This window comes from Anopheles cruzii, chromosome 2 (genome assembly GCF_943734635.1).
Source record: "Anopheles cruzii chromosome 2, idAnoCruzAS_RS32_06, whole genome shotgun sequence".
Taxonomy (NCBI): domain Eukaryota; kingdom Metazoa; phylum Arthropoda; class Insecta; order Diptera; family Culicidae; genus Anopheles; species Anopheles cruzii.
The window spans coordinates 3,107,503-3,134,627 of NC_069144.1; the positions used below are offsets into that span (position 1 = coordinate 3,107,503).

At 50.8% G+C, this 27,125-nt stretch overlaps 13 protein-coding genes across 16 annotated transcripts; 8 read left to right on the plus strand and 5 right to left on the minus strand.

Annotated features, from left to right (window-relative positions):
* Positions 1 to 257: 257 nt before the first annotated feature.
* On the plus strand, positions 258 to 1,295 carry LOC128267787 (nucleoporin Nup37). Its single transcript, XM_053004707.1, has 2 exons — positions 258 to 405; positions 474 to 1,295. Exons 1-2 carry the CDS (start codon positions 259 to 261, stop codon positions 1,287 to 1,289), a joined length of 963 nt encoding a protein of 320 aa, XP_052860667.1. The 5' UTR covers position 258; the 3' UTR covers positions 1,290 to 1,295.
* Positions 1,296 to 1,435: 140 nt separating this feature from the next.
* Positions 1,436 to 2,413, plus strand: LOC128277827 (28S ribosomal protein S2, mitochondrial). Its single transcript, XM_053016357.1, has 3 exons — positions 1,436 to 1,565; positions 1,624 to 1,689; positions 1,751 to 2,413. Exons 1-3 carry the CDS (start codon positions 1,535 to 1,537, stop codon positions 2,377 to 2,379), a joined length of 726 nt encoding a protein of 241 aa, XP_052872317.1. The 5' UTR covers positions 1,436 to 1,534; the 3' UTR covers positions 2,380 to 2,413.
* Positions 2,414 to 2,437: 24 nt separating this feature from the next.
* On the minus strand, positions 2,438 to 3,612 carry LOC128277828 (tRNA-splicing endonuclease subunit Sen34). The gene is made up of 4 exons (XM_053016358.1): positions 3,450 to 3,612; positions 3,038 to 3,385; positions 2,865 to 2,972; positions 2,438 to 2,799 (listed from the first exon to the last, which is right to left on the minus strand). The coding sequence occupies exons 1-4, from the start codon at positions 3,505 to 3,507 to the stop codon at positions 2,447 to 2,449; spliced, it is 867 nt and encodes a 288-aa protein (XP_052872318.1). The 5' UTR covers positions 3,508 to 3,612; the 3' UTR covers positions 2,438 to 2,446.
* A 456-nt stretch (positions 3,613 to 4,068) lies between these two features.
* Positions 4,069 to 5,299, plus strand: LOC128269492 (zinc finger and SCAN domain-containing protein 2-like). The gene is made up of 3 exons (XM_053006973.1): positions 4,069 to 4,202; positions 4,277 to 5,032; positions 5,270 to 5,299. The coding sequence occupies exons 1-3, from the start codon at positions 4,113 to 4,115 to the stop codon at positions 5,297 to 5,299; spliced, it is 876 nt and encodes a 291-aa protein (XP_052862933.1). The 5' UTR covers positions 4,069 to 4,112.
* Positions 5,300 to 5,483: 184 nt separating this feature from the next.
* On the plus strand, positions 5,484 to 7,633 carry LOC128277310 (RNA-binding protein 28). The gene has a single exon (XM_053015754.1). The coding sequence runs from the start codon at positions 5,486 to 5,488 to the stop codon at positions 7,574 to 7,576; it is 2,091 nt and encodes a 696-aa protein (XP_052871714.1). The 5' UTR covers positions 5,484 to 5,485; the 3' UTR covers positions 7,577 to 7,633.
* Positions 7,634 to 7,639: 6 nt separating this feature from the next.
* LOC128277311 (oxysterol-binding protein-related protein 11) lies at positions 7,640 to 8,493 on the minus strand. The gene is made up of 2 exons (XM_053015756.1): positions 8,388 to 8,493; positions 7,640 to 8,319 (listed from the first exon to the last, which is right to left on the minus strand). The coding sequence occupies exons 1-2, from the start codon at positions 8,470 to 8,472 to the stop codon at positions 7,757 to 7,759; spliced, it is 648 nt and encodes a 215-aa protein (XP_052871716.1). The 5' UTR covers positions 8,473 to 8,493; the 3' UTR covers positions 7,640 to 7,756.
* An 827-nt stretch (positions 8,494 to 9,320) lies between these two features.
* LOC128269496 (polycomb protein suz12-A) lies at positions 9,321 to 12,969 on the plus strand. The gene is made up of 6 exons (XM_053006977.1): positions 9,321 to 9,549; positions 9,633 to 9,679; positions 9,789 to 11,464; positions 11,536 to 11,893; positions 11,966 to 12,278; positions 12,563 to 12,969. Exons 1-6 carry the CDS (start codon positions 9,321 to 9,323, stop codon positions 12,967 to 12,969), a joined length of 3,030 nt encoding a protein of 1,009 aa, XP_052862937.1.
* A 1,071-nt stretch (positions 12,970 to 14,040) lies between these two features.
* LOC128278145 (G patch domain-containing protein 1 homolog) lies at positions 14,041 to 17,116 on the minus strand. Its single transcript, XM_053016814.1, has 2 exons — positions 17,005 to 17,116; positions 14,041 to 16,932 (listed from the first exon to the last, which is right to left on the minus strand). The coding sequence occupies exons 1-2, from the start codon at positions 17,063 to 17,065 to the stop codon at positions 14,252 to 14,254; spliced, it is 2,742 nt and encodes a 913-aa protein (XP_052872774.1). The 5' UTR covers positions 17,066 to 17,116; the 3' UTR covers positions 14,041 to 14,251.
* A 916-nt stretch (positions 17,117 to 18,032) lies between these two features.
* Positions 18,033 to 20,113, plus strand: LOC128269331 (methyltransferase-like protein 22). Of its 2 annotated transcripts, XM_053006771.1 has the most exons (7): positions 18,033 to 18,142; positions 18,202 to 18,395; positions 18,556 to 18,927; positions 19,016 to 19,201; positions 19,267 to 19,446; positions 19,509 to 19,909; positions 19,976 to 20,113. In XM_053006771.1, the coding sequence occupies exons 2-6, from the start codon at positions 18,323 to 18,325 to the stop codon at positions 19,808 to 19,810; spliced, it is 1,113 nt and encodes a 370-aa protein (XP_052862731.1). In that variant the 5' UTR covers positions 18,033 to 18,142; positions 18,202 to 18,322; the 3' UTR covers positions 19,811 to 19,909; positions 19,976 to 20,113. The 2 variants fall into 2 exon arrangements, with proteins under 2 accessions (XP_052862731.1, XP_052862733.1); XM_053006773.1 differs by lacking the exon at positions 19,976 to 20,113 and having other exon boundaries at positions 18,202 to 18,386; positions 19,509 to 19,813.
* LOC128269335 (uncharacterized) lies at positions 20,060 to 20,990 on the plus strand. Its single transcript, XM_053006775.1, has 2 exons — positions 20,060 to 20,320; positions 20,388 to 20,990. The coding sequence occupies exons 1-2, from the start codon at positions 20,060 to 20,062 to the stop codon at positions 20,949 to 20,951; spliced, it is 825 nt and encodes a 274-aa protein (XP_052862735.1). The 3' UTR covers positions 20,952 to 20,990.
* LOC128269334 (zinc finger protein 878-like) lies at positions 20,950 to 22,166 on the minus strand. Its single transcript, XM_053006774.1, has 2 exons — positions 21,890 to 22,166; positions 20,950 to 21,827 (listed from the first exon to the last, which is right to left on the minus strand). The coding sequence occupies exons 1-2, from the start codon at positions 22,112 to 22,114 to the stop codon at positions 20,982 to 20,984; spliced, it is 1,071 nt and encodes a 356-aa protein (XP_052862734.1). The 5' UTR covers positions 22,115 to 22,166; the 3' UTR covers positions 20,950 to 20,981.
* A 261-nt stretch (positions 22,167 to 22,427) lies between these two features.
* LOC128268782 (syntaxin-12) lies at positions 22,428 to 24,594 on the plus strand. Of its 3 annotated transcripts, none has more exons than XM_053006001.1 (5): positions 22,429 to 22,587; positions 23,093 to 23,386; positions 23,449 to 23,626; positions 23,695 to 23,956; positions 24,035 to 24,594. In XM_053006001.1, the coding sequence occupies exons 2-5, from the start codon at positions 23,139 to 23,141 to the stop codon at positions 24,211 to 24,213; spliced, it is 867 nt and encodes a 288-aa protein (XP_052861961.1). In that variant the 5' UTR covers positions 22,429 to 22,587; positions 23,093 to 23,138; the 3' UTR covers positions 24,214 to 24,594. The 3 variants fall into 3 exon arrangements, with proteins under 3 accessions (XP_052861959.1, XP_052861961.1, XP_052861960.1); XM_053006000.1 differs by adding an exon at positions 22,952 to 23,013 and having other exon boundaries at positions 22,464 to 22,587; positions 23,695 to 24,594; XM_053005999.1 differs by having other exon boundaries at positions 22,428 to 22,587; positions 23,695 to 24,594.
* Positions 24,595 to 24,606: 12 nt separating this feature from the next.
* LOC128268781 (uncharacterized) lies at positions 24,607 to 26,299 on the minus strand. Its single transcript, XM_053005998.1, has 2 exons — positions 26,206 to 26,299; positions 24,607 to 26,137 (listed from the first exon to the last, which is right to left on the minus strand). Exons 1-2 carry the CDS (start codon positions 26,284 to 26,286, stop codon positions 24,641 to 24,643), a joined length of 1,578 nt encoding a protein of 525 aa, XP_052861958.1. The 5' UTR covers positions 26,287 to 26,299; the 3' UTR covers positions 24,607 to 24,640.
* Between the last annotated feature and the right edge of the window lie 826 nt (positions 26,300 to 27,125).

Sequence of the window (27,125 nt, forward strand, 5' to 3'; positions counted from 1 at the left end):
TGGATTTAGTCTGCCAGGACGACAAAACTTGTAAACGCGGTCTCTGGCCAGAGAGAGTCTTCTTTTTCTTCTAACCTCCGCCAGACACCTTGTAAAAAACACCACTGCGCGGCCTGCCCGAGTGACATCTGCCAACAGCCGCGCATCCCGAAATTCGAGCAGTAATGGTGCAACGAAACGTCAAAGAACCGGCATCGCGCCCATTCTCCGTTTTTGTTTGTTTCCTCCGGCTCCGACTGCACGGCTAATTTTGTAACGATGGACGCAAAAGGATCACCTCCGACGCACTCGATTACTTTCCCCGAGCAAATAGTCACGTTTGAGATGTCTACTTACGAGTGGTCCCAAAATTTGGTGTGCGTTGCCCTTTTCGACAAACTGGTGCTCGGTAGCGTCCGGTTTTCGGTAGGAGAATAGGTATGCGGATCGTTGAAAGAGCTCTGTCCTACACCAGTATTTTGTTCTCGTTGCAGGAAGAGAATGAAAATGAATGCTTCGAATGGAACCAGCTGAAGGAAATTCACCATAAAAGCCGTCCTCACTGCGTAGCGTTGGCGCCGGAAACATCGCTCGCCGTGATACCGAAGATGGTGGTGATAGCCAGCGGTGGGTCAGATTTTAAAGTTCGCATCTTCAGCAGCGATCTCGACGAACAGGACACCGTGCAGGTGCTGGCGGGACACCGGGCGTACGTTAACCACGTCAGCTGGGACCCGGATGGCGAGTTTTTGGCATCCTGCAGCGATGACAACACGTGCGTCCTGTGGAAGTGCAAGGAAGCGTACGAGCAGGGGCCAAGTTTTTTCTTCGGTTCCTCGGTGCTCACGGCGAAGTGGCATCCGGAAGAACCGGGACACCTGCTGATAGCGGAAAAGTCAGGCGTCATACATTTGTACAAAGTGCATCTGAAAACGGCCATGCTGTCGATCGAAACCGATACCAATCCGCTCAGCTACGCGGACTGGAGTTTGAACAACTCGGCCTCCGTTACGGCCATGGCGCGTGGAAATATTTTTCTCTGGGATCTCAAAAACTCCAGCTGGCCCACCGAGAACAAGCCGCTGCACGATGAGTGCGGAAATGTGGTGAAGTTTTCGCCTCACTCCGAAAACATCATCGCTACGATCGGCAGGCCGAAGGCGACGCTGAAGGTAATGCACGTGAAAAATAAGCTGCCCCAAATCGAAGCGAAGCTGTTGCTCTACGGTGGTCTCTGTTGGCACTATCAATTGCCGTATGTTGTAGCGGGTTCGGATAGAAAGTTATGTTTCTGGAAGGTTTCGATTTGAAAATAAAATGCCCTAAACCGAATGCAAGTGTTCCTTTCATGTTGGGGAAGTTGCAGAGCTAACACATGCACATTCCGAGCAGTATGCCCTGAATGAAGGATTCAAAGCAACCCTAGCTTTCGAAAGCGAACGTCAAAAAATGTCAACAAAAGAACACGATTCTTTAGTTCCGTAACAAGATAAAGTTTTGATTTGGTTTTGCACAACGTTACCTATTGTGTACGGTTAATAACGGAATTAATAGTATGATGCTTCGTTGGCGTGCGGTTCCTGTGGGTATGTAACCAGCAGACCCACAAAAGACACTCGCGACCATTACATCACGTCATTACAGGATTTAGCCGATGGATGTCCACCGTTCCGGCGGTGTCGGAGCAGCGTGCCGCAGTGGTTGGCCAACGTAAGATTAGTAACAATAGAAACGTAACAAACCATCGGCTTAATAAGAACCATTCCTGCAGCACCCGAGGTATTGCAGCATCCGGATTACTTTGGAGTTCATAAACTTTTCACTGTCGAGGATCTGTTCAAAGCCCGAGTCCACCTCGGACACAAGGAGGGAACGTTGAACGAGAACATGAAAGGCTATTTGTTCGGCTGTCGTCTCGGACACTGTGTGATCGATTTGGACAAAACGGCCGACCACTTGAGGGCAGCACTAAACATTGCGGCCCACATTGCGTACCGTGACGGGATCATTTTGTTTTTCAACCGAAATGCACTCAACTCCCACCTGGTCGAGCGAACCGCCAAAGAGTGTGGAGAGTTCGCGCACACGCGGTACTGGCGCGGCGGAGTGTTCACCAACGCCAATGTGCAGTTCGGGGCCGTTACCCGTTTGCCGGACCTGTGCATTTTTCTCAACACCATGAACAACGTCCTGGACATGCACACGGGCGTACGTGATGCTGCTAAAATGAACATCCCCACCATCGGCATCGTCGATACGAACTGCAATCCCAATTTGATCACTTATCCCGTGCCTGGGAACGACGACACGCCCGTAGCCATCGAGCTGTACTGCAGTTTATTCAAAAAGGCCATTCTGATGGGAAAGGAAAAACGAAAAGAGCACCTCGCGGTGGCCTAGGGGGCAGGGAAGTCGTTTACGCAGTGAAATAAATAATTTATGTAACAATGATGGCTTATCGATGGTTTTATTTCTCACTCTCAACCGGCCGCCCATTTACAGAGCCTTCCCATTCGAGCGTTTCAAAGTGCACCTCTCCAGAGTGTTCGCCAACGTAGGCGACGACGCACAGCTTGTTGACCACGATTGCTAGGCGACACATTCTTGTGAGGTTTTTCACGTCCAGCGTTCGTCGACCATCTTTCAAAACGTGCACCATGTGCGAGGCATGAAAATAGAGCGGATCGCCTGGGTAAAGTAAGAAATCACAGCCAAACGTGTCTCCAGTCGTTATGAATCCTCCCTCGTTCCATAGGGCTTGAAAGACCCGATATTTGGTGCTTTCTTCGGCGCTCAGCACGAACGGCACAACCGACATTTCTGCGAAAGAGGGCCACACATCTCTGTTAGAAAATTGAACCCGCGAAGCGGCAGGAGTAACCTACCTGCGCCAAACGGGTGTTTCGTAGGAAGCTGTACCATGGAATCGAACTTTCTTTGCTTTATTTTTTCCCGCTCCTCGTCTAGCAGCTTCTCTGGAGTGATATCAATTTCTATAAGAAAAACACAAAAGTGAGAGGCCGAACAATAACTCAAAAATAAACAATAGGTCGATTACCTTGCAGAGTATGTCCTAACTTAAGCAACTTCTGTTTCTTGCCTTCCAAAATGTTTGGCAAATGCTTACGGAACGTGTCTAAACGCGCATCCATAGCTGGCTGCCGCAATTCTTCATTTTGTACTGTGATCATACTATTATACAATTCTTTTTGCTGGCCACTTGGAGCGGTCCGCAAGGCAGTAGTTTTGTCGATCAAACACACAACATCTTTATCCAATAGCAGTTTCATTTCGCACGCTGACAACACCGCTGGCAAGCCTTGGTGGTTGATGTTCCTCGGATGGGACACAGGTACTCCGATGAGGTTTCCCACGATGCGGTAATTACACCGAAGCGACAAATAGTCTGACAAAATATACGAAAGATATCTTTGATCAACAATGTTACCCTTTCGGTCACATGAACTCACCATCTGCATCGTATAACAAACACCGGCCCTGTGTATAACTTATCAAAATTTTTTGCATTACTATCAAGCCCGAACATTAGTAGTAGACGATTGTTAAAACAGGTCGCGGAATAGGAAGTAGAGCCGACACAATTATTCGCGTTGTGTAGCTAAAAACGATGTAAACAAATGGACATCAGCAACACTACTGCATAGCCGGCTGTCAATTTTTTGGTTCCTATTGTTTCGAATAGAAACTATTTAAAAAACACACAACCAGAGAAGGCGATAAATACCAGCAAACAGCAAATACCGTAATTGTAATTAGATGTAGATTAGATGATTAGGATGAGATGGTAAGAAAATACTTTTCTCCTAACGGACACCATTTCGTTCAACTGAACGAACTGACAGCCTCCAACTTAATACTGACAGCATCAGTGAGTTTCCGTGTTTTGATTTCATATAGGATCTGTCAAAAATCAACGAAAGAAACTTTTGTTTAGCAAACAATCGCAAAGAAAACAGTTCTAGTTTTCTGCTTAACAAACTGTTGGAGTCAAAATGGAAACATTAGCGCTCCTTAAGCAAGCATTTGCTAACGAGTAAGTCTGCGCAGAATAATAAAAAAAAATATATACTAGCACATTCCTTTCCAGAATCCCAAAAATATGTCGGTTGTGCATGTCGACGGATGAAGAAATGGAGCCTTTAGCGTACGACGAGTCGGGCGATTATCTGTTACAGAAAATCTTTGAATGTACAAGCGTTCAGGTACTTTGTACTTTTACTAAACATGCAACCTTTTCGATATCACAATAGAGATATGTTTCTTGCGCATTGCACAGGTTATGCCACTAGCAGGATTCCCATCGAATTTGTGTACGATCTGCGAATCGCGTCTGGATGATCTGTACTTGTTTCGCTGGCAATGCATTAAAAACGATGAGTTGATCAACCGTTTTTCTGCAGAACTGAACAAACCTTCCATACCTCCAGAGGACCATGCTACGCAGCGCACCATTGATACCGAAACGGTGACTGGGAAAGATGAGGACGTCAGAAGGAGTGTTGAAAAAGACGAGATAATTGAAACTAATCCCAGCACGAATGAGACAACCGATGGAGACGATTTGGACGGGAGCTCGGATTATGAGTTGTTAGAGGTAAAACTAGAAGAAGACGATGACCAGTCATATATCGTGGTGCTCGAGCCACGATCACCATCACCGGATGAGGAACTCGATCTTCAACAACGCACCATCGGAACGGTTCCAGTAGAAACTGCTCCAAAGAACAGGCCGAAAGTTAATCCCAGCATCCACAGCGTCGTGCATGACCGACTGTGTCCGTACTGTCCGGCCACGTTCCGGACGGCATCCAGGCTGATGTTTCACATAAATACACACACTGGTAAAAAGCCTTACGTGTGTAAGGTGTGCAACAAAGCGTTCCATTCGGCCAACAACCGGAAGGTACACATGAAGCTTCACGACAAAGACCAACATCACCAGTGCCCCCACTGTTCGTCGAAGTTCGCTCAGTTCCATCAGCTTGAGGTGCACATCCGCACCCACACTGGGGAAAAACCTTACGTGTGTCCGGTTTGCGAAAAGGCGTTCCATTCGGTCAAAAACAAGAACAAACATATGAAAGTGCACAACAAGGACCAATATTACCAGTGTCCCTACTGTCCGGCGAATTTCGCGCGCTCCTCGCAACTGCAAACGCACATCCGGACTCATACCGGCGAGAAACCCTTTTCGTGTAGAGTGTGTGACAAAAGATTCCATTCGTCACATAACCTAAGAGTTCATAAAAAAGTTCACATCCGAAACCAGCAGCAGCAGCATCGTTCGCTCCAGCAGTGAGTGAAACCCACAACGATGTGTTTAAACAACGAAAGTTCTGTGTGCAAAAATTAAAACCCATAAAAAGCGCAAATCTATCGTCACAAGAACGACCATTCTCGCCCCGAAGAGAATAGTCACAGCAACATCTTTCGTTAAAAAATAGTGCTCCCGTTCATCTGTCAAACTGAGCGACGATGAGAGCCAATGTTTTTAGATCGCAGTGCTCAACGAACCAAACAACGTGTTTCTTGTTCTTTGGTATTGAAACTAGGTTTTGGAATAGAAATACGAAACATTCCGGTCACTTTAGCAGTTTGTCGAGCAAACATGCGTTCGAAAGGTGGTGCGGCTCGGAAGCGGAAGCGGGAGAAAGCGACCGAAAACAACGGCACCCAACAGGCGGAAGAAGAACCGACTGGCGAAGGGCAAGCATCTGGTAATTACACTAAAACGGGTCTCCGTAAGCGCAGCCGGGTGTTTAATCACCGCCAGCATCGTATCATTGTCCGCAATGTATCGTACAAACTTACGGAACAAAAGCTCCGCAGCGAGTTTGAGCGCTTCGGAGAGCTAGAGGAGGCGAACATACTGAAACGACCGGACGGAAGGTTAGTCGGATGTGCGTTTCTGCAGTTTTGCCGAAAAGAAGAATCGGAACGCGCGGTGCGCGAGATGGACGGGGAAGTTTTTATGGGACGAAAACTGGAAGTTCGGTACGCACTAGACAAAACTACCTTTGAGCGGGGTAAACACACAAAAGCGATCAAACCGGAAGAGGTGAAGGAAGAAACCGGAAGCGACGGTGATGGGGACGTTCAGGTTAAGGAGGAGAGCAGTGGTGACGATGAAGAGGATAGCGAGGACGAAGACGATGGGCACGCAGAAGAGGAAGAAGGGGAAGCTGAAGAAAGTAGCGATACGGAGCAGGAAGACGAGAAACCGGAGCTGCCCCTTAAAGGCGCCGTGAAGCGCGAAAAGAAGTCCCACAGTGAGCTTGAAGAAGGTCGCACGGTGTTCGTTAAGAACCTACCGTTCGATGTGACCGCGGAAGAACTGAAAGATGTAATGGCCCAGTTCGGCATTGTGGAGCAGGTCCTGATCAACAAGGAACCCATCTCGGGACACTCGAAAGGATCGGCATTTGTCATTTTCAAACTGAAGGACTCGGCCCAGATGAGCTGCCGGCAAAGCTTCAAGTTGCAGGTGCACGATCAGTTCATTGAAATTCTGGAAGCCCTGCGCAAGAAGGACGTCAGCGAGCGGGAAAAGGCACGATTGGGTCGCCAAGCCAAGGACTCGCGCAATCTGTACCTGCTGAAGGAGGGCCTCATCATGGCCGGTTCGCCGGCGGCCAAGGACGTTTCCAAGCCGGACATGGCGCAAAGGCTGCGGCTGGAGCAGCGTAACAATGAGATGCTGAAAAACTACAATCGCTTCGTTTCCCGCGAAAGGCTAACGGTTCACAACATACCGGAACAGTTCACAAGCGACGATTTGCGAAACATGGTCCTAAAGCTCACGGCGCACAAGCCGAGCGAGTGTCGCGTCATGCGCGACACGCGTCCCTCCTTCGGCAACCCGACGGGACGGTCCCGTGGGTACGGCTTTCTCGCGTTCAAGCGGCACGAAGCGGCACTGGAGGTGTTGCGTAAGCTGAACAACAATCCGACCGTATTCGGGCGAAACCACCGTCCGATCGTTTCGTTCAGCATCGAGGATCGCAACGTGCACAACATCAAGCAAAAGCGATTGGAAAAGTCACGCGCGAACAACCCGACGTACCAGAAGAAGATGGAGGAGCTGCGCCAGAAGAAGCAACGGAAGCTGCTCACCAAGAAGGAAAGCAAGCGATTGGCAATGGAAAAGCTGGCCGTAGCTCCCAGTGCCGTGTTGCAGAAGCTCAACAACCCGAAGGCAGCGGCCCCCAGCGACGTTCCTGCTGGACCGCGGAAGAAAGAACGCAAACGGGACGCGGAAAAGATGGTCACCGCGTTCACGGGCGAGCTGTCGAAGAAGGGTAAAGCGGGTATCCGGTCGAATCGTAAGCTGCTGTCCCAAGCGGATGCCCACATGCAACGGCTGAAGGAGGAGCGCAAGGAGCAGAAAAAGAAGCGCCTTCGACAGGAGCACGACCGCAACCGCAAACTGAAGGCTTCGCGCAAGGTTACGCAGAAAGTCAACCTGGTGGAGTTGCAAAAAGAGGACAGGTACTTCAAGGAAACCGTTGGAAAGTATAAGAATTTGATAAACCAAGCCACCACACGGGAAGCGAGAGGCAAATGGTATGGCGAATAAACGGCCCGAGAATGTAGAACACTGTACAGTACTTTCGATTGCCAATAAAGTAATTAACGGTGCACACGATGATTTAATATATTTGGGCTTTGTGTCTCAAGTGGGGTGCCTGGCACCGACCTAGGTTGCTGGTGCTGGTCGCGGACAATGGAGGACGCCTCTTGTCACGGGCGGCTAAGATTAGAAACTTTGGTCCAGTCTCGCGTCGGGACCCAGTAAATCAGTCGTCGGGTGCCTCTGCAGTAATCCCAGGCACTGGAGCAAACAGTGCGTGCTGGCAGCAGAAAGCGCTTTCAGAACCAACAGATCGGGGTCGGTGGGCGAAGGCGGTCCGGTTAGGTTCTCGATGGCCCGTGCCAACGCTGCATTGCTCAGTTCCGTCTGCTGTAGCTGCTGCCGAGCCGCACCAAACGCATCGTGAGCGGCCAATTGGTCGCGTGGAGGAAGCGCTGTACCGGTCGAATTGGAATGACTCTCAACTACGGCGCGCAATCCGTCGACCCATTCCTGGCGGGCGCGAGCATCAACGGCTCGTAACTTCATCATGTCACCCGACGCACAGTTTACCGTAAAAGTTTTCGAGTCTTCGTCACTTGGACAAATGACGGCACCGGCCAGATGCACCTGACCCCGGGGAACGTTACCCACCAGCTGGGGGGTCGAATCATCTCCTGCGGGCTCGCACAAGAAGTAACTGAGTAGGCCGCCTTGGGCATCGACACTGAACCATCGATATTGCCAACCTGCGGGAGAACAAATGGATCGTAACAAATGGCCGATCGTGAATGGAAATGGCTCAGGAAAATCATACCCTTTACCACGTTGGTGTATTTATAAAGTTGGCCACTCAGTTGCTGTCGATTCATATTTAAGACTTTATTCAGGTTCGACTCCATCGTAAGATAACAAACAAATTGTTCAGCACAACAAGAAGAAACCAACAAAAAGAACACTACAACGACTTTTAGACCAAAATGGCAGCAGACTTAACGAAGCAGCCCTGCTTATGTGAGAGCAAAAAAACGTATGTTCTAAAACAATCCCTAGCGTCGCTGTCAAACTATTTGAGCGGGAGGAGGAAATTGACTCCAATTTTCTCTGCACGGATTAGTTTTAGCAAATGATTAGTAAATTCATCCTTCGGCGCAACGAGCACTAGTGGGGGCACCAGGGAAACCCGCCCCGTGGGCGATGTAGTGGCGTGAAACCAGCGACGATTGTTTGGGCTTTTCCTAGGTTGCGCTGTGTGGTTGCGTGTGACGGCTGCTGGTGCGGAAAGGAAAGTGTGTGTTAAGCCAGGTAATTCACCCTTCTTTCGGTGGCCAAGACCACCCAAAGTACTGCTGCTGGGGTTGCCGCGCCGGATTGGTTTTCCGTACGGCCTCGCGCTCGACTTTGCTCCGGGAAGGGGGAATTTTGGGGACGCAAAGATCAGAGAAAGACAGACGCCTTCAGAACGGTCGCCGAGGGCGTAACACGCGAAGGAGCGAATGAGACGGCAACTGTGGAAAAGATGTGCCTTCGCCTCGGAAGGAAGAAGCCTGTCCGTCATTTCCTGCCGTTTTGTTATTTTTTTTTGTCTGGTGCCCTTTCGTCAATCGGAGTGTTTGGTTGCTTTGCAGAAAATAGCCCACAAGGATCCGACGCGGCCGCTGCTCTGTATGTCTGAATCGTGTCCGTGGTTTCGAAGCGAACCTTCGTAGGCGCGATTCGGATCGGAGCGAATCGGTTTTGCTGACAGAGAATGGACAAACAGATCGCCAACAGCAGCAGCAGCAAGCAGGAAAACAGCTGGCAAGGGGTAAACGGCGAGGGAAACGCAGGAACCAACCGTAGGAAAATGTCATCCAACAAGAAGAACGAAAAAGAGGCCACCGGCACCACCACCACGGCGTTGGACGTCGCAGTGCCCAAACAGGAGAAGATGGATTTTTTAAACGTGGATCTCGAAATATTCATGCAGGCACTAGAGAGTAAGTGCGCCATGCATGGGTCCCGAGCCCTTTCGAACGAGCCCTCTCTAACGCACACTGTCTCGTACTTCTTCCCACCACAGAACCGTCGCAAATTTATCGATTTCTACGCACCCGAAACATGCTGATGGTAAGCAGGCGGCGGCGGCGGCGGCAGTTGACCCCGAAGCCCTACGAGCGTAGTTTACAGTAAGAGTGGTGCATGCACATACATACATATACTTTTTACTTTTTGCCAGCCGATATTTTTGTCCCGGAATCTGTCGTACATGCGCAACCGTTGCTTGCGATCTCACAAGTCGCGCCAGACGTTCAAAATTGACTCGATGCTCGGCCAAAAGGTAGCGAAACTGGAAGCCGAGGCGATCGCCGCTTCCATGGCAACGGCGGCAGGCGACGGCGGGAGCGTAACCAGTGAGTACTTGACGATACTGTTTCTGGGCTTCTTCGATGAGTCGACCAATTCGGCACTGTTCGACGGCTGTGGTCGCTTGGAACGGAGCGTGGTCATTGAAACGAATCTGATCAAAATCACGCACAACAAGCGGCACGCCCTTTCGTCCGGGTTGATGCAGTTTTCGGTTGGGAAGGCCAAGGCGCGGGTAAACCCGCCGAATGATGGGGACGTGCCGCCGCTCGGTGTTCGCGAGTCCAAGCGGCAGTACGTCACCATACCGATGGATATGTTCAGCACGCAGGGATCGCCCAACGGTGACACGATCGGTCCGCAGACGTCCTTCGTGCTGCTGTTTCGGATCTCGCGCTCCGTGCCGGTCGCTGGCAACGGCGCGGTGGATGTGTACTGTGGCGCTGCCGACGGCGAAAACGATGGCGAGGAACCGACGTGCAAACGGCAGAAGCTGCACATCCAAACGCGAGTTTTCGGAACGGAGCTCATCCTGTACGACAAGTACGGTCAGTGTCAGGTGACGAACGCTGACTACGAGCTGGTGATGCACGAAATCGCCGTCCAGCAGCCGACGGTCGTCGGCAAGGATGCGGGTTGGGATCGCACGATGGGACTGACGCCCGATGGGGACGAGGTGATGGAGTACTCGCCGGAGGACGAATGCAGCAATACCTCGCAGGACGACGGCGCGATGATGACGGACGTGATACGCAACGCCCTGCACGAGTACGAGGGCTGCAACATACCGCCCAAACTGAAGCTGCGGGTGCAATGGACCAAAGAAGCTTCGCTCGGGCCGTCCGAGAGCTCGAGTCCGGTGGCAGCGGAGCTGGGCGGTGCGGGGGTCGGTGAAGCGTTGCTTGGCTCGAGCGACAAGGAGAACCACAAGCCACCCGAAACCATGTCACCGTCTTCGACTTCGGCGCCCTTCAAGAAGGGACTCAACATTAACATCAACAACAACAGCATCCTCACGCCGGCCGCTGCCACCGCAGGGCCACTCGATGAGCCGCTCGGCAGTAACGGGCAGTCGCCGCCGGTGGAAGACATGCCGGATCCCGACCATACAAACGGCCTCGGAACCGGTGAAACGAAGGTTGTGGTGTATCAGTTCACGCACAACAACTGCTCGCGCCAGCGAACCGAGCACACCCGGGTGTTCCGTTGCCCGTGGTGTAGCATCAACTGTGGGGCACTGTACTCGCTGTTGAAGCATCTCAAGCTGAACCACGCCCGGTTCATGTTCGCGTACGTGGCGATTCCGCAGGGGGCCCAGATCGATGTGACGATGAACGAGCAGTACGATGGTTCGTACAACGGGGCGCCGCAGGATTTGTTCTTTCCCTCGGCCGCATTCACGCGCCGTTTCCTACCGGCACGCCGAACGGTGGTCACAAATCTGCTCGTTTGTCGCCCCCGGCGTCAGAAGCACTCCCTGTCGGAGTTTATCGAGTGCGAGGAAAACGAGTACGACAGCCAGCGGCCGTTCATTACCGGACACAATAGGTAAGCCCCCCGGACACCCGGGAAACCGAACCGAATGACCGAACCCTAACCCTCGTTTTGCACGCTTGAAGGATGTACCACCACACCATGACCTGTTTGCCGGTGCACCCGAGGGAACTGGACATCGATTCCGAGGCGGAAAGTGATCCCCTGTGGCTGCAGCACAAGACGATGCAGATGATCGACGAGTTTACCGACGTGAACGAGGGCGAGAAGGAACTGATGAAGATGTGGAATCTGCACGTCATGAAGTACGGGTACGTCGGCGACTGCCAGATTCCGATCGCGCTGGAAATGTTCATCGATCTGCGGGGCCGCGAGCTGTGGGCCCGCAACCTGTACCGCAACTTTGTGCTCCACATGAGCTCGATGTTTGACTTTGGGCTCGTATCGGCCGACGTTATGCAGCGCACCATTCGCAAGCTCAGGGTACGTCCACTGCACTACCGGCGTGTGGCCTTTATGTGTGAACCACGTTCGGTTTCTGTCTGTCTGTTGTAGAAAATATTGCACACCAATCCGGAGCTGCAGCGTACGGTTTCGGAGCATCGTGCCGAGCAGAGCACGTACTGGAACACGGTGGCGGTGCACAGGCCCGAGAATCTGAAGCCGGAACCTAGAAGTGGCACCGGAGAACGACTAACGTCTGGCGCGGGCGCAAGTTCGTCGTCTTCCGGCACCAATGGCACCACCGTCGGAGGCAGTGGCACCGGTGCCGGCGCAGGCACCTCCGGCACCGGCACCAACGCCGGCGAAGGGCAGCAACGCAAGGTGAAACCCACCATTACGCCCGCCAAAAACACGGACCCCACAGGTGAGCAGCGGACCCCACTCGTCGTCAAGCCAAGCCTTCTCGCTAGCCTTCAATTCGGATTGCGCGCGCGGTCATACTTCTTTTGTTAACACTTGTTTGTACTGTTTTGCACTTTCGTTGCTCCTTTTACTCCTTGGAACTAACTTTATTTTTTCCTTTGCCTCTTTTTTCTTCTTTTTTCCCCGTTTCTAATCAAACGTCGTGTTCGTTGCTTCCGTGGTACTTCCATTGACATCATCATCATCATCATGCTCATCATCATGCTCATCGTGCCATCATCACAGCCATATCGCCTCCCCGACGCCGTAGTGCCAGTGCCGCCGCTAACGCTGCCACGGCCGCCACCAAAGGCGCAGCCAGCAACGCCAACGCCAAACAAACACCATCCGCGGTCACGGCGGGCAGCGCGAAAGGGGCCGCCCCTCATTCGACTGCCAAGAAAACATCCTCCCCATCATCGTCATCATCGGCAGTTCCATCGCTGCCGCCGCCACCATCATCCTTTTCGTTGTTATGCAAAAAGCCAACCACTGCCGGCGGACTGTCCGCTTTTTCATCCAGCACTGCCGCTCAGCAGCAGCTGAACAAGCACCTGAAATCGATCATGTCCCCGATAATGACCAGAAGAAAATCTCTTTCCCTAGGCATCCACCACCAGCAGTCGCAGCAGCGGAAGCGCACGTCGAACTGATTTTGGCATTTTCCGGCCAATCGATAGCGTGTCCTGCAGCGTGTGTCGTGGAAGTCGGACAGATAGAGAGCTTATGTTGGGCGGTCGATACCAATGATCACGAGAAGGTGGACACACATTCAGACAGGGAATCGCGACAGAGAAGTGTATCTTGTAATAGGATATTTTTTATACGTAAAATACCTTATCGCCCGGGAGAGAGAGAGATAAAGGGGAACACGACAAGGCCATTGGTTGGTAAACAATACGCAGCGGTGAGTATATCAAGGGCGCGATCAGTAGAGATCAGGGAGTAGATTTGGAACGACCACGGCCTCCCCGGCGTAGCATTTGTACCACACGGCAGGCGCAGAATTGCACAGGGGAACGCTACCCACCAAGGCACACCTCAACAAGGCCCGATCAAGTCCGATTGTTCGGGTCGCAGACAGAAGTGCAAATTGCCACTGTCCGGTCAGCTTCTTAGCAGAGCGTGTCTGTCTGTGTGTGTCTGTGTGTGTGTGACAAGCGAGTGTTTTTCCCCATTTTAGCTGTTAACTTACTGTTTAATACACTGTACCCTGCACCTGCGCTAATCCCGCGACACGGTACACACAGGTTAGCGCAGGACAGCGCAGTAGTAGTGGTAGTAGTAGTAGAAAGGTGAAGAAGAAAGTGTTCATGCACTCTCACTGCCATTCGTCTCACGTACGGATATGCAACAACTAAAAACAAAACTAAACAACCAAGCGCATACGTTATCGGTTAGAGAGTAGCGTCACGGGTCGGATTTCAAATTCTTAATCGCCTTCGCCTTCGTTAACGGCCCCCCCCCAACCGTTCGTTTAGGGTTTTATCTTTTTGGAAGCACCTTGCGGTGACGGCACCACAACCGCCTCCTTTGTTGACGTTTGGGGAGAGCGCCGTGCAACAGCAGTGTGTAGTAGGATCGAACGATCTAGTGTTCTTCGGTTGTATTTCTGTTTTAACTGTATTGACTTCTTCTTTTTTGCTTTACGTTCACTATGCTTTATGGTTTGCCTTTTCCTTTATTTTCGTTTCATTTGGTTACTTTTGCAATTCAATCACGCAATCAAAAAGAACTTTCTGAAGTGTGGTGTGGCCCACGAGAAATTATGTGTACACTCCCGCGCCGCTCGAAGGACTCGTGCGCGCGCCCCGCGCCCAATTGCGGGGCAAGAGAGAAGCTGAATTCAAATATATAATAGACACATTAGTTATATGTATATTATACATGTACTCGGGCTTTTGATTTACTTCAGCGAACCTATACTGTGTGCTGCTAGCGTTTATTGCTTTTATGTTTTTTGCTGTGCTTCTTTTTCTCCCGTTTGTGTTTGCCGCTCTTCGATTTGCTTCGTCGCCGCTGGTGGCCGCGGTCTTTGTGTTTTTTCTTTTTCTTTTCAATCCACACGTCTTCGTCTTTCGCGCTCTCGGCAACCGGCCCGGGGTATGCTTTGCTCGGTCCCGCACCGGACGCCGTAGGCAGTTTCGGGCCGTAGTACTGCTGCTGGCCGTCGTCCTCCTCACCCGCCGGCACCGATTCAGTGGCACTCGATGAACCACTACCGCTGCTGGACTCACTGTCTTCCGTGTGCTTGCCTTCTTCGCCGCCATCTCCAGCCGATGGTCCGGGTGGTTTACGGAATTCGAACAAACTTTTAAAGATGCCCCGCGGTGGAGAATTGTTGCGTAAAATGTTTACCTCACTGGCCGGTTTAATGGCCACGAAACTGTCGACTAGCTTAAGTTTCTGTTCGTCCGTCAGCCCAACCGGTCCCTCCTTCGCCGACGACGGTCCGTCGGTTTCGCTTTCCTCATCGCTGGTGCTACAGAAAATCGATCGGAACAGATCACGCTTCTCTTCCGGTTTCTTGTTTGTCGCCTGCAGAACCTGCTCCTCGAGAGCGGACCGTGGTTTTTTCTGCTCGACCGTCCGTTTCGGTGCGACGGCATTGGATGACATTGGTCTAGCTGGCGCTGATGGGCTGCTGTCGTCGGTCGGGGGAAAATCGTTCGTAAAGAATTCCTTCGATGAAATTCGTTGCCCAGCCGCTGGAGGAGGGATGCCCGGTTTTCGGTCTACTGAGGCCGCCACAGCCGCGGCACTTGGTATTACGACTGGGGTCACGAAATCACGCCTGTTCGTGACCGGTGCCTCCAGGTAGTCGAACACCGAAAATTTAGCCTTCTCCTTGCGTCGCTTCTCTTCCGTGTTTCCGTCGTCCGCCAGCAGGCCACCGAACGGTTCGGGCACGTTGAATCGCTTACAGAGATCCTTGTGCGGTTTCCACATCGTTTGCGTTCGCTGCATTTTGATTTGCCGCGGTTCTCCGGGAGTGCCATCGAGGGTGATGGTGTTCTCCGCAATTAGCGTCGATGCAGTCACGAAACGATCGGACATTAGTCCTGCCAGCGGACGGTACATACGTTCGGCTTGCATAAACTCTTTCCGCTCACGTTCACGGTCCCAGGCGGAAAGGTTTAGCGGTTGCAGCGATTCTAGGTACTGATCGCGTGTCAGATACCGCTCCGATGGATGAAAGGCCAGGAATCGCTCGTAGCGGTCCTGCTTGTCCGGATAGGCAATGAATGGTTTAAAGCCCGCCTTTGTCGAACCGACGTACGGTTGCTCCAAAACCTTGGCTTCCTTCACCAATCCCGAAGGGATCAGATGGCTGCTGGGCTCTGTGCCGGAAGCTGGTTGTTTCTCAGTTCCTGGTTGATCCGCCACTGTTGCCCCGGACGGTTCGCTGTTGCTAGTGGGCTCGTCAGGCACCGTTCGGGCTACAATAGTTTGCTCTCCGAGGATTTCGGCCCTCGACTTTGGATCGAGATCGTGCCTTCCCAAGCCCCGAATCTTGTACTCGTTTTTTTGACGAATCTTCAAAGCCTTATCCTCGTCCAGGGGCTCAAAACGACTTCGTCGTTCTTCCCAGTGGCGAGGTTTAAAAGAATCCGGCATCGTCGATCGGAACACCTTCTTTGTCGCTTTCCGTTGGCCGCTGCTCACGGAACAGAATCCTTCCAGTGCGTTAGCTTCGCGGCCCGATTTTAGTGCCTTAACACCGGCTTTAGCCTGCCGATCTTCGAGAGAGAAATCGTACCGTGACATGTCGTCCCGGGCATACACATCGACATCATCGTCATCCTCTAGCGCCCCAATGCCAAAGGCTTGCCCACGGATCGACAGTTTCTTGTTGTTTCTGTCCACCACCTCGAGCGTGTCGAATAGATTGAAGCCTTTCGCCGTTCCGCCACGATCCAGACCACTATAGCCGAGGCCGAAGGTGTTATCCTTCATAGATGCCACCAGCGGATCGAAGTCGTCCGGTGCGAAGGTCAGCTCGTAGTCGGAGCAATCACTGTCCGAGTCCGATTCGGAGTGGGCATCGCTGCGTTCCGTTGTACGGCCCGGTATTTCACATCCGTACACTTTCATCACGTACTGCTCCTTGCTGGTGCGCTTGTTGGCACGTTTCTTTTCCGCCCGCGTTTGCCGCTCGCCGACACCCTGCCCTTCGCGCCAGCCCATGTTTTTCAACATCCGCACCGCCGTTTTCTCTTTGGCCGGCTCAAGCAGTGCCCGCAGCACCGGTTGGCCCGGTATCGGGCCGCTGGGGAAGCTTAGGTCCAGTCGGCGTTTGTGTGCCTTGCTGGCCGCACTGGGGCCACCGGTGTGGGCAAAGTCGTCCTTGGTTTGGACACGCTGCGGAGCGATACCGAATTCGCCCAGATCTTCGTCGTCCATAAAGTCCATCGGCTGCTGCTGGCGTCGGGAGGAAGCTTTCTCGAGTCGCGAGCTCTTAAACTCCGACGGTTTCCAGCCCTCCTCCGAACCGACCGTGTTCCAGTAGCCGGCTGAAAAGCCACCGGTGAACGCCCCATGAAACCGACGCTTGCCATTGCTGTCGAGCACAATCTGATCTTCCACCATGATCGGTTTCTTCGAAGGTACGGCATCTGCAATACAAAACGAACAAACACGATCAGCCTGACGGTCGATTGGCCGGTTGGCGCGGGCACCATATTTACCTTCCTCGAACGCGGGAAGCTGTGTTCCGTACCGACAAAGTGTTTCTTCGTCGTCTTCCATTGTTTTCGTACACCAATAGCTGTTAATAAGTTCAATGTGCTCCCGATTGTTTACAATGGTTTGCTGTAGCACGAAAGTAGTGTGCTCTCGAACGAACGAACTGTCAAATTAGACGTTAAGGGTGCTGTGTACTTTTTGGTACCGCAGCACGCCGTGAACACTTCCTACATCTTTTAGGCTATTAATGGGACTAGTAACTGAATTTAGTCCCCCAATTTTTCCACAAACTCCCAGCCACAGGACCGATGTAAATGTAGGAGGAATTATTGATCCATTCTTTGTTTGGGTATCACTTTTTGGATGACGTCATTAAACAGCTGATTGTTTAACACTCGTCACGGCCACCAGTGTTTTGTTTACATCCTTCCCAGACGCCACGCGCAAAAAGCACGCAAAGGTGAGTAAACGCGCGTATTGGATTCCGACTGCATACCATCCCCACCCGCAAGTCCGCAAGTCGTTGAGAGAGAAGGGTTCTATTTTTAATTCTCGCCCGGGGATGGTACGGTGATTTTTACGACTGACCGACGAGACGTAAACGCTACCGGATTGGCTTTTGCCCTAGACCTTCGATTCGCACCGTCTGCCGTCTTGATTGCTTGCCCTCCCTCCGTGAGCTGGAACGTTTTGCCAAGAATGCCATTCACCAGGCTTTATGTCTGATACGGATCCAGTTTAATAATACCTCGAACCGCCCCGCGCTCCTCCTGACGACTGTTTCTGTCCTACGTTGCCTGATCCAAAAATAATGTTCCAAATCACGTGCAGTTTTCACTTTCAGGAGCATTGTGTTGGTGTCCTTCTTTTCGACTGTTGGAAGTTTACGAACCACCGACGTGAACCTGTAAAATAAGACACATGCCTTCTTTTGACCGCCCGAAACAGCTGGTACAATACGCGACGAGACGCGAGATGAGGCAAATTATTTATACTCGCGCGCGCTTTTGTTGTAGCCACATGTTGGTGTGCTAGTTCTGATGATAATGTTCGTGTGACTAGACAACCAGCTTAGCCTGTTCTGTCCTTCTGTCCTAGTCGAATATTGTCATCCAACGAGCTTGAATGAGCGCTGCACAGGTTGGTCTTTTTTTCTCTATGCCGTAGCAATGTATTATTGCACCGATTTATTATTGCAGATGGTGTCGGCGTAATTGGCGCATCGCATTTGTTACCAGAGTTCAATCAACCCGCATCGGGAATCAACGCAAGGATACGGCCTTCACCCGCATCTGAAGGGCGCGCCGCGTGTTACGAATAATGTCGTCTTTCGAAGTAACCTCCGAGCTCTACGCTGAAGCGGAATTTTGCAGTACAGATACTGGTAATGGCAGTGAGTATACTTGTCTGTTTTTAATGCGCTCGCAAATTTTCGGTGCTTAACACAACTGACTGTGATCTAGCCTGTGCTTGGAGGACGGAAATATGTGTCAGATACCGCTCATTCATACGTTCTTTCTTACCCCAAAAATTCCCGGCGGCCCGTTCTTCAGATGCTGTGTCTAAATTTACCTTCGTTTACCCTGACCAAAGTCACCATCCGCCGTCGAGCATTGCTGAAGCGAATGGGACGGTGTATAGTAATGGATTACAGGCACATAAATCTACCCCGAAAAGCAATGGGACAGCAGCGGCACCAGCGAATGCCCAACATGAAGACGAGGAAAGTTATGGAGAAGAAAGTGCCGATGGAACCGATACTGATGCAGAAAGTGCTTCCGAGCCTGGTGAAGATGACGATGCGGAGTTGAACGATGACTGCTGCTCAGGTTCTACTACTAAAGTGCCGAACAACACCCCGCTTGAGGTTGACAAGGACGGCGATGTTCTGGTGAAACGTCTCCGAAAGGGCGCTATCGAAATTGGTATGTGCGCACGATCAATTGTTACGATACGTATATTAATAGTTCCGGGCGGAACGAATGGTAATTTGAACCGTTTCATCATCGTTAGAGCATCGTAAGTCAACGTTTTTGGACCTGGTGGGATTGCAAATCTGGCGCGGAGCGTTGCTGCTGGCAGACTATATTTTACATAATGAGCGAAAGTTTAAAAATAGTCACATTCTTGAACTGGGCTCCGGCGTCGGTTTGACCAGTATCGTGGCCAGCATGTACGCACGGCAAGTTATCTGCACTGGTAGGAATTAAATTGAATCGTTGGGCCATCCAAACAGCGCTCAATAAATGATTTCTTTTTGCAAGACATCGACATTGGAGGTCTGCTGGATTTGATCAGAAGCAACATTCAAAGGAATGCCCACCTATCGAACCCACACTGCCGGATGAACGTCGAGGAGCTTAACTTCAAAACCAGTTACCAGGATTTTACGCGAGAATTTAAAAATCAACTGCAAACGATCAACTACGTCATAGCGGCCGACGGTGAGCGAAAGTTCTTAGCGTTTGACTCAATATTTGTTTTAATTGTCCCCTTTTCTTGCCAGTTATCTACGATGATGAAATAACCGAAGCGTTTGTGCGAACAATTGTGAGTTTATTGCTCGAGCTCCCGAAGCTAAAGGCAATTTATATCGCGCTCGAAAAGCGGTATGTGTTCACGCTGGAGGACATGGAGTCGGTTGCTCCTTGTTATGATTATTTTTTGCGATATTTCGAAAAGCGTAACAACCGTTTCGGTGTGAACCGTTGGAAGCTGATAAATGTGTGCATGGATTTTCCCCGCTACTTTGACTACGACAAGGTGAAGGATTTGGTGTTGCTTAAAATTTGCCATGCCGGCAAATAAAGCACACTGTGTGATTATAGTTGAATAAGGTGGTTTAGTTTTAGCGGTTAAAGTGGTTTTAGTTTCACGACTTCAGGGGTTTTAAAGCGATTCCAGCAAGTATGTAGTTCTTGTGTGCACCCTGTGGGAAATGTAGCCCGTGATTAGATGTGTTCTAAATTTTAGTACACCCAGTGACCAATGTCAAAAGCCAAACCGGCTTGAGATCTGTTTATTTTGAACGAGTAACGATCGCGCCACAATCCGCAAATGGATCCGATTATCGTTGAAATTAATGGTCCAATGGTCACGCAGCAGTGTGCGGCTCAGATTGTGCGCACAATTGTCGAGCTTCTTCTGTACCATCGAGAACAGATCCCCTTTACGTATGGTGCGTTTCGCAAGATGGTTAAAAACTTTAGGACAAACGACAGCGACGAAGCAACTGCGCACGGAATGCAGAAAATTCACTTAAGAAAACAACAAAACCAAGCGGAACAAACGGTGCAAAGTGTGGATAATCTATTCGAGGTGAGCATTGAATAATTTAAAGGAGTTTCAGAAAGAGAATGAGGGAACCTTTTCCCTTTCGCTACAGATAATTGACAAATGTTTCGAAGAAAATCCGACGGTGCAAGAAGCCATGATCATTTTTGGAACTACGATTTACACTGCCAAGGAATCGTTCGTCGTTCGGTTGCCTCCGATTGACCGGAACCATCACGGCCACAACCATCGGCACGCGCTGGAGCAACATCTCAGGCAAATTGCCATGAAACTGACTCTGTCCGACGAAGTAAGTGGCAATCCTAACGTAAAGGGGCCAACGAACGTCCATGTTCTGATGAAGACCACCGCCGCCGCCGCCATGCCATTGAATGGCGGTCTCTGCTCTCCACTGGATGACTACAAGCTGCCCGTAAAATGCCCACAGTATCGCATAACACTGACCACGGCAGTAAATGGGACAAGTTCACCGTTTAGTTGTTGCAAACATTTGAAGGTGTTTCAGGATGCTACCACTCCAACCGCCAGCGACCATCCCGATGCTGTTGCTGCTCAAGAAACGGAAAATTTAAGCTGTTGGCTGCAGCTGAACGAGGTGGTGCGGGGCTTCAAACCGACGCCGGTGAAGGGATGCTTTCTTTGGACGCCGGCGTAGAATGGGTTCACTGACAATACAGCGCTTTATTTAATCAGATTTCAAATGTTTTTTTCGATGGGCTTCAGCGGCACCTTTCGTTACAAATGTTTTGCTACAGTTTTCATTCGGACAGATGAAATTTGGCTCATAAGCAATTTGGTTGCCATGGACGTGACGCATGTGTGAGGTACGCTCGCTGGATGTAAGAAAGCGCTTGCTGCAATACGGACACGAGTGCCGCTTTTCACCACGGTGAGCCTGCATGTGCACATACAGTCCATTGCGGGAGGTCAGTTCCTTGTTGCATACAGAGCACTGGAAGTGCGGTATCGCTCCGTGCGTTCGAATGTGTTCATTTAGCCCCGATAGTTGTTTGTAGGCCTTTGGACACAGCTTACAGGAATACGGACGCTCGCCGGTGTGAATGCGCAAGTGGCGGGCCAAGTCATCTGCCCGGGCAAACACTTTCACGCAGAACGGGCAATGTTTCGTTTTCGCCTTTTGATCGTGCGTCTTGTAATGCCGACGCAAAGTCTGCGGCAGGCTGTAGGTTTTCTCGCACTTATCACACTGTAAGCGCTTCCGTTGTTCAGTTTCGCTCCGCACGATGATTTCTATTTGCGGCCCGTCCTCCACTTCGGCCGTGTCCAACAATTCCAAGGTATCAGATTTCGACAACAGCAGATCAAACTCTAACTTCTCTTCGCACGATCCCGTGTCTTTCTCAATCGTGCCGTCGTCATCGGGGTCACTGTTTTTCGAACCATTGAAATGCTCGCCCAGCAGCTTATCCGCTCGTCGGCAGTGCAGGACAAACTGAAACGCTGTCTGTGCCATATCCGCACACTTAAGGCACACACTCCTCGGCACCAGGTCTCCGTGGGCGTCCTCGAGCTGCAGGGAAGAAGCCACTGGTTAGGACTTGGCCGTGGAGTGGAAAAAAGTATGAGTCTTACCTCGTCGTTGACGAACACGGAAAGAATGTCGCAGAACGAGTGCATATTGTTGTCGGTACGATCGGTTTGCTGCACCAGAATGTCTTTGATCGGATACAGTTCCTGAGATCCTTCGTCGCTTTTTAAAGAGTCCTCGGACAGACACACGCGACACACATTCGGCAGTTTGCTGTGCAACTTCCCTAGTAGTGTCTTTTCCGGATCATTAGCAGTATCGGTATCCATCGTAAGGCTTCCCTTTTTGTGGTTCGTTGGCCACTTCAACAAGTCGCAAAGAACTCCAAACAATCGGAAGCATAAAAACGTAAACAAATAGCCGTCATTCCCCACGATTATGAAACTCAAACGTCCATTCGAGCGCCATTTTGCTATAGCAAGAGAGAAGGCAGAAAGCAGCAAGAGAGAAGGCAGAAAGAGAAAGCTATAGCAAAATGGCGCTCGAATGGACGTTTGAGTGAACGTTTGAGTTTCATAATCGGGCGGATTCTTTGTGTTTTGCTGGTGCTCCGTCAGCTGTCACAGCGAATCTGCTACCTTCTGTTTCTGAAGGTTTCTATTGTAATTTGCGTTGTTTCTTTCGAGCACCAGAGAGAGCAAATTCTTACTGGTTGGCTGTTTGAGCATTAATTAGCCCGCACTTGACGACTCTATTGGCCATCCCCCGATTGCGGTGGCCACCGACTGGGGGACTCGCTGTGGTAAGTTGGGAGTTGCCTGTTCCGATCAATAAAAATAACAACAATAAGACGTTATCGGGCTTCTTCCGTTCCGTACGATCGGCCTAGGTAGAAAAAAAAGGTACCTTACTTTCGGTCGCACAAACTAAACCAGCCAATCTGCGGCTGGTGCGGAACAGAATAGCGCGAGCGCGAGCACGAGTGGCATCAGTTTGATAAGGATCATAATTCGTTCGGACCAGGAACCATTGTGTGTTAGTCATCCGCAGCGCGAAGCGTTTGACGCTTGTTTCCGACGATCGTGCTTGGCTTATCTCACTTGGCTTTAACTGTAACCCATTAACTTTCGCTTTTACGCTCACACGGGACGCTGGATTGTTGGAAGAACGGGCCAAGTATAGTTCCATCTCCTGAGCGGATCCGGCACAATCTGCATACGAATCCGTGGTTTGAGCTTCTCTACGCAAACGTCTGTGCGTTACGAATCGTTCTCACTGAATTTGTTCTCGCCCCCCTCACAAAATAGTGTCCACCTGTCGCGAGAATAAAAACCAGTAACACCGCAACGAACTATGTCAAGGGAAGGTCTCGGTTTGCCACGCGGAATCGGTCAACGGGATTACGGAGCCATGAGCAGTACGGCAGGAGGGACGGGCTCGACGGATGCCAACTTCGGGGGCTTCAGTCCGACCGAGTTCATTTCGCTGAGCGAATCGATCGCGGCCAACACGATCTTCGTGAAGCAAAGCTGGCAGTCTCTGGAGAAGGCCAACCGAACGGTCGGTACGGCCAAGGATAATCAGTCGCTGCGGGATAAAATGTATGTGCGACGACGTTGTTTGAGGTAAAATACTAATCGGCTTCGTTGGCTCTGCTCTACAGCACCGACATCCAAACGGGAACGAACCAGCGGATCACATCCACTACGAACGACCTGCAGCGGCTAACGGCGGTGTTAACGGGATCTACACGCGGTGGTGACAAACAGCAGAGACTCCAGGTGGAGAAACTGACCTCCGATTTCAAGCATGTGGTTGAGTTCTACTCCAAGAGCCAACAGGTAACGGAAGAGGTAGTATTCCCGAAAGAGCACCACTAACGCGACCAACGCGTTTTTTCCTCTTGCAGAGCATAGTGGCCAAGATGAAGCAGGTGTTTCTCGTGAACGCCTCGCAGGCAGACGATCAGGCCTCGTACGGTATGGGTGACAGCTCCAGCTCGTCCGAGCTGTTGCAGAAACAGATGCAAATCCAGCAGAGCCTCCAGTTCGAGCAGGACATGCTGGTGGAACGCGAACAGCGCTTCCGTCAGATTGAAGAGAATGTGCTGGACGTTAATGTGATCATGCAGAAACTGAGCAACCTCACCAGCCAGCAGAGTGAAGTCATTGGTACGGCCCACGACCCCGGGTTTGCGCCTGTTGCCACAGTATGCCCCAACAACAGTTTGCCCTTCGTTTCTTTTGCAGACACAATCGAAAACTCGATCGGACGAACGGCAGAGAATGTGGAGGACGGCGCACAGGAGCTGGCGAAGGCGGCCACGTACCAGAACCGGTATCGCCGCAAGGTGCTGATACTGCTGGTGATCGCTGTGATACTAGGACTAATCGTAACCGGCACCATTGTGTCGAAGCTTAAAAACTAAAACCGTCGGGCAAGGGGCCGGCTAACATTTTCTTTGTTGAAAGATTGTTTCACACGTATCGCTCGGTGGTTGATGTGTTTTTCATTTTACGGTTTATCCTAAGACCCCCGCCGTTTTAGCGCCATTTTTGTTTGCTTGCTTTTACACTACTTTTTAATGATTGATTTCCTTTTTCACCCATTCCGGCGTGGCATACATACTCTCATTTACGTGCTTACGCACTCGCATCGAATAATCAAAATAGCGTTTATGTGGCCAAGTGTTATCGGGGGAGGTGTTGGCGTTGGCGTTGAATTTGTCAGTCGTTCGATAGGAAAATAAAGTTTATATTACACCACGCATCCACGCACTCAGTCGGATGCTTTATCGGTTGAATCTTGAGTAACACGTGTCTCTGTTGAATAACCACCCGGAGTGTAACGCTTTATTACATTCGGTAACAAACGGCCAACACAGCATTCTGAGCATCCATAAGCAACGGAGGGTTACACTCGCTAATGTCGAGTAACTGGAGGTTGGGAAACGCTGCGCGCAGTTCAGGATGCTTCACGGAAGGAAGGCTCTCAAACGTTGACCTTCGGAATGCGAGCTTATAGAGTTCGGGCATGGGATTGGCTATGATGGGTTTGAGCCAGCCTTTGGGAAAAATTCCCCCCTGAAACTCGAACACCCTCAGATGCCTCAGACGGGGCAACAAACTTATCAAGCCATTCAGGAACAGTTCGTCGCAGGTGAACACACTAAGTTCCGTCAGCCGCTGCATGTGAACGGAAATGGTTCGTATCAGGTCTTTGAAGCACTGTGCATTGACATGTATCGAGAGTTTCGTGACCGCCGGGCAAAAGGTTAGTGTGCTGTACTGGATCGAAGCGAAATCTAACTGAAGCCGCTCTAGGCGCGGCAGATGGCACTCAGCAAACGAGATGGGCGAGCGCCAAGCCACTGCATGAATGGTTAGCCGTTGCAGGTGGCGAAGATTGGAAAGATGGCACAGGGCGACCGAATCGAGAATATGTAACCGTCGGATGCGCAGCTCCCTCAGCGCGCTACACGATTGGCAGATGGTTATGAAGATGCTTTCGGGTGTGCTCTTCTCAAGCAGCTGAAGCTTCTCCAGGCAGGTCAGCTTCTGAAAGAAGCGCTTCTTGAACGCGGGCCGACAGACCGAGTCTGAGGTTAGCAGCCGGTGCAACGAATTGTCGCCCGCCGAGCTTGTGATGGTCAGTTCTTTCAAGTGTTCGAACCCTTTGTGATAAAACTGCTCCTGGAAGAACAGCACCTGCATCAGCTGTATCGGGTGGAACATGACGTCGAACGATCGGAGCGCTGGCAACGAGAAGGTCACGGGAAGGAGCGCTTTCAGTTGCAGGTGTGTCACCGTGTCATTCTGCAAATGCAGCGAACCGACGGCAAAGCGGGCGGGGTTCACTTCCGTGTCGGCGCAAACGTAGAGCGATCGCAGCCGTTTCATGTGTGGAATCGTTTGAACCACCAGCACCACCATCATGTCCGCCCAGTGCGTTATGAGCAGTCGTAGCTCGACGAGCTCCTGTTCCCACCGGTGCGGACACAGCATCTGGTACAGCAGGGAGATCGAGGAACGGGACTCGTTGCAGTATTCGAAATCCAGCGTCACGTTGCGGTACCGGCGTTCCGACTGTGTCAGCAGTTGGGTCATTTCGTCCCGATCGCATTCCGACAGATTCCGACCGGTGCCTAGCGCGAAGGGCCGTGTGACGGGCCTGTCACGCTCGTCGAAGGTGGCACTTGCGACCGCGGGATTAAGCTTCCGGCCGAGAGTAATGCGTAGCCCGAAGCGTTTGATATAGTAATCCGAAAAAATGACTTGCTTGAAGCGTTTACACGCCAGGGACGCATTCTTTACGCTCTCCAGGTCCAGGTAATCGAATATGGTGCACAACATCTGCAAAATTTGCAAAGGCAGCGACGTGAGCGAGTGAGCCACAACGGCGAAGTTAACGGGTCGGTCACCTCTATCGGAAGCTGAACGATCGGTGTCACTGGTTCCGGTGAACCCATGGCGGATGATTTCCAGCCACAAGCCCACGACATTATCTAGTTTTATGTGCCTTTACGGTCTGGTGCAATATTGACGTATTATTTTTGTAAACAAACCGAGCCTTTCCGATGGAAGAAAGCTGGCCGTTAGTGTGTGTGTTAGAAATGACCACTTTGGAGGGGAAACCACATAACGGCGAGTGCATCAGTTGAGAGATAGGTGGCGGCACTGTGATACGCTCCGGAAAAATTCGAACTAGTTCGGCAGTTGTTTGAATGAAACAAAAACACATCCCATTTCCGCTTAAGTAAAATAATGTTCGTGTTTGTGTGTGGATATTGTTACATGCAAAATACGTATAATTACTGTGTCGGTCTCGTTGGTATATTCACAGCGTATGTTTGCTCTTGATGTTTGTGACGCGCGGGATGGACAAGGATGTAATTAAAAATATTGTCAATTGAACAAAACAAATTAAATAAAACCAGGTTTGTTAAAAACCAATAAGAGTACAGCCCTGGACTGCGGTCGAGTAATCCTGTCTTTTTGACGTTCATTCCGACAGCGCGGTTTTTAATACAGTTCGGATCTAGCATCCATTGTTATCGGTTGCCCATTTCAGTTAAAACAATTTTACCCAGTGAACGTTCGTGGAAAACATGAATCTAAACGAATTGCCCGATGAAGTAAAAATAACAAATTAAGTAAAATACTCCTTTTTTCGTTTTGTTTGCTTACCTTAAGCTTTCTTAGGTGCACCAACGAGTCCAAAAATCCTTCGTTCCGGTCTTTTATAAAAAGATGTAGATAGCTTAGCTCAGGACAGTGATGAGTAATAGATTCAACCCATTCTGCCGGAATATTTATATTAACATAGAGTCGTCGAAGGAAG

Excerpts from the sequence above, each read along its gene's own strand:
- LOC128277827 (XM_053016357.1), top strand. The coding sequence starts at position 1,535 with ATGATGCTTCGTTGGCGTGCGGTTCCTGTGG. Across the intron at positions 1,566-1,623 it reads TTGGCGTGCGGTTCCTGTGG|GATTTAGCCGATGGATGTCC; the intron begins GTATGTAACCAG and ends ACGTCATTACAG. Across the intron at positions 1,690-1,750 it reads TGCCGCAGTGGTTGGCCAAC|CACCCGAGGTATTGCAGCAT; the intron begins GTAAGATTAGTA and ends CCATTCCTGCAG.
- LOC128267787 (XM_053004707.1), top strand. The coding sequence starts at position 259 with ATGGACGCAAAAGGATCACCTCCGACGCACTCGATTACTTTCCCCGAG. Across the intron at positions 406-473 it reads TCGGTAGCGTCCGGTTTTCG|GAAGAGAATGAAAATGAATG; the intron begins GTAGGAGAATAG and ends TTCTCGTTGCAG.
- LOC128269331 (XM_053006771.1), top strand. The coding sequence starts at position 18,323 with ATGTCGTCTTTCGAAGTAACCTCCGAGCTCTACGCTGAAGCGGAATTT. Across the intron at positions 18,928-19,015 it reads AAAGGGCGCTATCGAAATTG|AGCATCGTAAGTCAACGTTT; the intron begins GTATGTGCGCAC and ends CATCATCGTTAG. Across the intron at positions 19,447-19,508 it reads CTACGTCATAGCGGCCGACG|TTATCTACGATGATGAAATA; the intron begins GTGAGCGAAAGT and ends TTTTCTTGCCAG.
- LOC128269492 (XM_053006973.1), top strand. The coding sequence starts at position 4,113 with ATGTCGACGGATGAAGAAATGGAGCCTTTAGCGTACGACGAGTCGGGC. Across the intron at positions 4,203-4,276 it reads TTGAATGTACAAGCGTTCAG|GTTATGCCACTAGCAGGATT; the intron begins GTACTTTGTACT and ends CGCATTGCACAG. Across the intron at positions 5,033-5,269 it reads AAAAACCTTACGTGTGTCCG|CAGCAGCAGCATCGTTCGCT; the intron begins GTTTGCGAAAAG and ends ATCCGAAACCAG.
- LOC128269496 (XM_053006977.1), top strand. The coding sequence starts at position 9,321 with ATGGACAAACAGATCGCCAACAGCAGCAGCAGCAAGCAGGAAAACAGC. Across the intron at positions 9,680-9,788 it reads GCACCCGAAACATGCTGATG|CCGATATTTTTGTCCCGGAA; the intron begins GTAAGCAGGCGG and ends ACTTTTTGCCAG. Across the intron at positions 11,894-11,965 it reads GCACCATTCGCAAGCTCAGG|AAAATATTGCACACCAATCC; the intron begins GTACGTCCACTG and ends TGTCTGTTGTAG.
- LOC128277828 (XM_053016358.1), bottom strand. The coding sequence starts at position 3,507 with ATGCAAAAAATTTTGATAAGTTATACACAGGGCCGGTGTTTGTTATAC. Across the intron at positions 2,973-3,037 it reads GTTAGGACATACTCTGCAAG|AAATTGATATCACTCCAGAG; the intron begins GTAATCGACCTA and ends TTTTTCTTATAG. Across the intron at positions 2,800-2,864 it reads GAAACACCCGTTTGGCGCAG|AAATGTCGGTTGTGCCGTTC; the intron begins GTAGGTTACTCC and ends CCTCTTTCGCAG.
- LOC128277310 (XM_053015754.1), top strand. The coding sequence starts at position 5,486 with ATGTTTTTAGATCGCAGTGCTCAACGAACCAAACAACGTGTTTCTTGT.
- LOC128268782 (XM_053005999.1), top strand. The coding sequence starts at position 23,139 with ATGTCAAGGGAAGGTCTCGGTTTGCCACGCGGAATCGGTCAACGGGAT. Across the intron at positions 23,387-23,448 it reads CAGTCGCTGCGGGATAAAAT|CACCGACATCCAAACGGGAA; the intron begins GTATGTGCGACG and ends TCTGCTCTACAG. Across the intron at positions 23,627-23,694 it reads TCTACTCCAAGAGCCAACAG|AGCATAGTGGCCAAGATGAA; the intron begins GTAACGGAAGAG and ends TTCCTCTTGCAG.
- LOC128269335 (XM_053006775.1), top strand. The coding sequence starts at position 20,060 with ATGGATCCGATTATCGTTGAAATTAATGGTCCAATGGTCACGCAGCAG. Across the intron at positions 20,321-20,387 it reads GTGTGGATAATCTATTCGAG|ATAATTGACAAATGTTTCGA; the intron begins GTGAGCATTGAA and ends CTTTCGCTACAG.
- LOC128268781 (XM_053005998.1), bottom strand. The coding sequence starts at position 26,286 with ATGTCGTGGGCTTGTGGCTGGAAATCATCCGCCATGGGTTCACCGGAA. Across the intron at positions 26,138-26,205 it reads TCGTTCAGCTTCCGATAGAG|ATGTTGTGCACCATATTCGA; the intron begins GTGACCGACCCG and ends CAAATTTTGCAG.
- LOC128277311 (XM_053015756.1), bottom strand. The coding sequence starts at position 8,472 with ATGGAGTCGAACCTGAATAAAGTCTTAAATATGAATCGACAGCAACTG. Across the intron at positions 8,320-8,387 it reads ATACACCAACGTGGTAAAGG|GTTGGCAATATCGATGGTTC; the intron begins GTATGATTTTCC and ends GTTCTCCCGCAG.
- LOC128278145 (XM_053016814.1), bottom strand. The coding sequence starts at position 17,065 with ATGGAAGACGACGAAGAAACACTTTGTCGGTACGGAACACAGCTTCCC. Across the intron at positions 16,933-17,004 it reads GCTTCCCGCGTTCGAGGAAG|ATGCCGTACCTTCGAAGAAA; the intron begins GTAAATATGGTG and ends TTTGTATTGCAG.
- LOC128269334 (XM_053006774.1), bottom strand. The coding sequence starts at position 22,114 with ATGGATACCGATACTGCTAATGATCCGGAAAAGACACTACTAGGGAAG. Across the intron at positions 21,828-21,889 it reads CCGTGTTCGTCAACGACGAG|CTCGAGGACGCCCACGGAGA; the intron begins GTAAGACTCATA and ends TCTTCCCTGCAG.